The 3,380-nt window shown below is 43.2% G+C and overlaps 1 protein-coding gene across 1 annotated transcript; it reads right to left on the bottom strand.

Moving 5' to 3' along the window:
* Window positions 1–621: 621 nt before the first annotated feature.
* Window positions 622–2,448, bottom strand: LOC104414257 (phloretin 4'-O-glucosyltransferase). The gene has a single exon (XM_018859956.2). The coding sequence runs from the start codon at window positions 2,332–2,334 to the stop codon at window positions 946–948; it is 1,389 nt and encodes a 462-aa protein (XP_018715501.2). The 5' UTR covers window positions 2,335–2,448; the 3' UTR covers window positions 622–945.
* Between the last annotated feature and the right edge of the window lie 932 nt (window positions 2,449–3,380).

Raw genomic sequence — 3,380 nt, forward strand, 5'->3', positions numbered from 1 at the left:
AACCACAGCTAAAATTAGCAAGGAGGATTAAATTGGAATCATTAAGAGGTTTATAATCAAATTGGCATCATTGAAAAATTTAGAATTAAATTGACAAATCCTCAAAAGATTTAAGATTTAATTAGTATGATTAAAAGGTTTATAACTGAATTAGTATTGTACAATAATTTTAGAACTTTTTGGACAATTTTCCTAGAAAAAAGTAACTACGTAAATTGTCGAGTGGGTTCCGATCATGCATCTTTTATCACTTCCACAATTAGAACACTATAATTCTCTCAATCATTTCGACCCCCCAAAAAAAAAAAAAAAATCTTAATTTTGAATCTTATGTACATGTAGGGTCTATTTCCACGGCCCACACAACCTAATACCAGCTCCTATGAACCCCCACGCCTGCTCTTGGTCCTCGACAGGCCTTTTGCTTATACTGACTATCTCGTCACCCTCGCCGGCACCGGGCTGAGTGAGGCATGAATGCTTTAACATATGCCATAAACCCCAGCTCCCGTCGAGACCACAACCTCTCGCTCTCCGTCAAAGTTTGAGACGGAAGAAGATACGACGATCGAGTATTTCATACCTAACTGCTACTAAGATGGATGATTGAAAAGAATCAAGACACCGTAATCCTTCTGTCGTTAAGAAATGTTTTCACCATCAGCGGAGAGGTCCCACCATCAAAGATTCAAGACTTAGCAACGGAAGCGTCATATATGACGGGCTGAAATAGAAGGAATACGGTGCGACGCTTTTTAACATGCTGATGTTTCTCACGAACACCATACACTACAGAAGGGGAAAAGGAAGAAAACAGAGAAAATGACGCCTAGACTTTATGCCCAAACGAAGGATTACATAATAGCCATAATATTTATTTACTAAAAGTCCCCAGACATGGAAGCACCACGTTACCTGGTGACAGAGACACCACAGACGATTCACTCACTCAGCCGCTTCTCTGACCTCGTCCACGAAGGCCCTGAGGTTCTTGTCCGATGACCCGCCTTCCTTCACGGCCTCCCTCGCCAGATCCCTAAATTTCATGGCATTCCTTCTCATCTCATCCCCCTCCTCTCCATCTCCCACCACCAGGTCCAAGCACCTCTTCACCTCGCTGCTCTCCACCAGGCCTAGCTCGTTGGGCGTCAACTTCACCCCGGTCCTCCACACGTCCGCCACGAGCTTCGCATTCGTTTGCTGATCGCTCCACTGCGGGAACGCCACCACGGGCACCCCGCAGACCAAGCTCTCTGATGTGGAGTTCCACCCGCAGTGCGTCAGGAAGCACCCCACTGAAGGGTGGGATAGGACCGCCACTTGCGAGCACCACGGCACTATCATCCCTAGCTTATCTAGTTCTTCTTGGAAGCTCAATCTATCCTCGTCTCTCTCTTCTTTCCCGCTTTCCCGAATGATCCACAAGAACGGCCGGCCGACCTCTACGAGCGCCCGCGCCATTTCCTCCTTCTGCGGCTTTGATAGCACGGAGATGCTCCCAAACGACAGGTAGATCACCGACGCTTTTGGCTTGGTGTCCAGCCACTCCATGTAGCCGCTCGAGTTCTTGAAGAGATCACCTCCGAAGGAAGTGTCCGATGGATCTTGCCCGTCCAAAAATGCGGACGGTATCAGCGGCCCAATCCCAATTACCTCAAACTTATCCATAGCCCGTATGGCATCCGGTTCCAACGCATCGAAAGTGTTTGTCAGAATCCTTGGTTTGGCCTCCTCAAGTAGTATCTCGAAATGCCGTTGCAAAAGCGGGAGGCTGAAGTTGTACACATTTTTAGTATTGCAAAATGAGGGTATGTCGCAGGCCATGAGAGGCGGCAACCCAGGCAATTGGATCGGCACTGAAGGATTGTCGCCCGTGCTTTGAATAAGATCACCATAGCCATGGAAGTAATAATAGTAGAAGTCCAGAACAGTGGCTGGTTGAATCCAAACAAGTGTCGAAGGAATGCCATGAGAACGAGCGACGTCGGCAACCCACGGAAGGAGGGTGGTGTAGAATACACCCAAGAATCGCCGACCATTCTCAAGGTTTGAGGCGATGAGGTCGCTTAAAGTCTCCGATCCTCGTCGCTTGAACTCGTCCGCGTATTTATCGAGATCATCCCAGTCGAAACCGTCGTCATAGCCATCGGAGAAGCTGGCGAAGGATAGCCCCTCGGGGGGAGATTTCGACTCGGCCATGCGGTGAAGGGCATGAATGGCAGTGGCGAAGGTCACGTGAGCGCCGACACGCATGAGACGCTTGGCGAATTGGAGGGAAGGGTTTATGTGGCCCTGACCGGGGAAGGTCACGAGGAGGAAATGTGGAGGTGCCATGGACGAGGATTGAAGAAATTCTTTGGAAATGGAAATGATTCCGAGATAGCCCTCGACAGAAGATATGCGGTACGTGGATGTGGAGAGGATTAATGAGGAGAGTCAGGTGGAGACTGTTCGATATAAATAAGGACGTGCCTGAATTTATTACTTATTGGCTGACGAATGAGGGAAGGGCTGACTTGCGAGTGGTGGAGTCTCGATTGTCTTGCTCTCTATGGGTGACGTTTCAAACAGTAAAAAGCTGCGTATGTACTTACGTCATCAGTCACATGACGAATTAAAAAAGAAAATCGGATGCTAGAGAAAAAACAGAGAGGATTTGCAGGAGTCGAGAACTCAGACATTAAAAAGTTCGTGGAAAGATAAAAAAAAGAAATAGAAAAAAATGGGACAATTTCCCCATGGTAAAAAAATAAAAAAAAAACAAAACAAAAAGAGTTTTTTTTTTAATTTTTAAATATTTTTCTTTCTTTTTTTCTTTTTTATTTTTTCTTTTTTTTTTTGGATTTCAACAAAACAAAAGGAGTTTTTTTTTTTTTTGGTTCAACAAAACAAAAAGAGTTGAACAAAAGAAAAAAAAAAGAAGAATAAAAAAGGAGAAATTTTGTTCTTAAAAATTGTTCCAAAAAAAGGAATATGTTTTTTTTTTTTTTTTCAGTTCAAATGTGTTCCAAACAAAAAAAAGAAACAGAAAAATGGACCACTTTTGTAAAATTGTTAAAGAAGTAGGAGGCCGCACAATGAATAGTATAGTCAAAATACAAAAAAAAAAAGTGTCTAAGTCAAATAAAGAGTGAAAAAAGCGTGACCCTTTCTAAATGTATCTAAATGCATTGTATTACATACGAGGAACATTATTATTTTATTGAACAAGTCCTAGCGTTTTTTAAATGGTAAAAAGATCCATTTAAACTAAAAATTTTATTCTTCATCAGGATTAAGATTATGCAAATACATTAACAAGTGTCAAAATATTATTTTCAAATTTACTAGTCGAAAATAAGGGTGATTGAGGCTCTTGTTGGAGAATATTTGATGACCCT

This window comes from Eucalyptus grandis, chromosome 5 (assembly GCF_016545825.1).
Source record: "Eucalyptus grandis isolate ANBG69807.140 chromosome 5, ASM1654582v1, whole genome shotgun sequence".
Lineage (NCBI taxonomy): Eukaryota > Viridiplantae > Streptophyta > Magnoliopsida > Myrtales > Myrtaceae > Eucalyptus > Eucalyptus grandis.

What these genes read in the sequence shown, in the direction of transcription:
- LOC104414257 (XM_018859956.2), bottom strand. Translation starts at nt 2,334, where the DNA reads ATGGCACCTCCACATTTCCTCCTCGTGACCTTCCCCGGTCAGGGCCAC.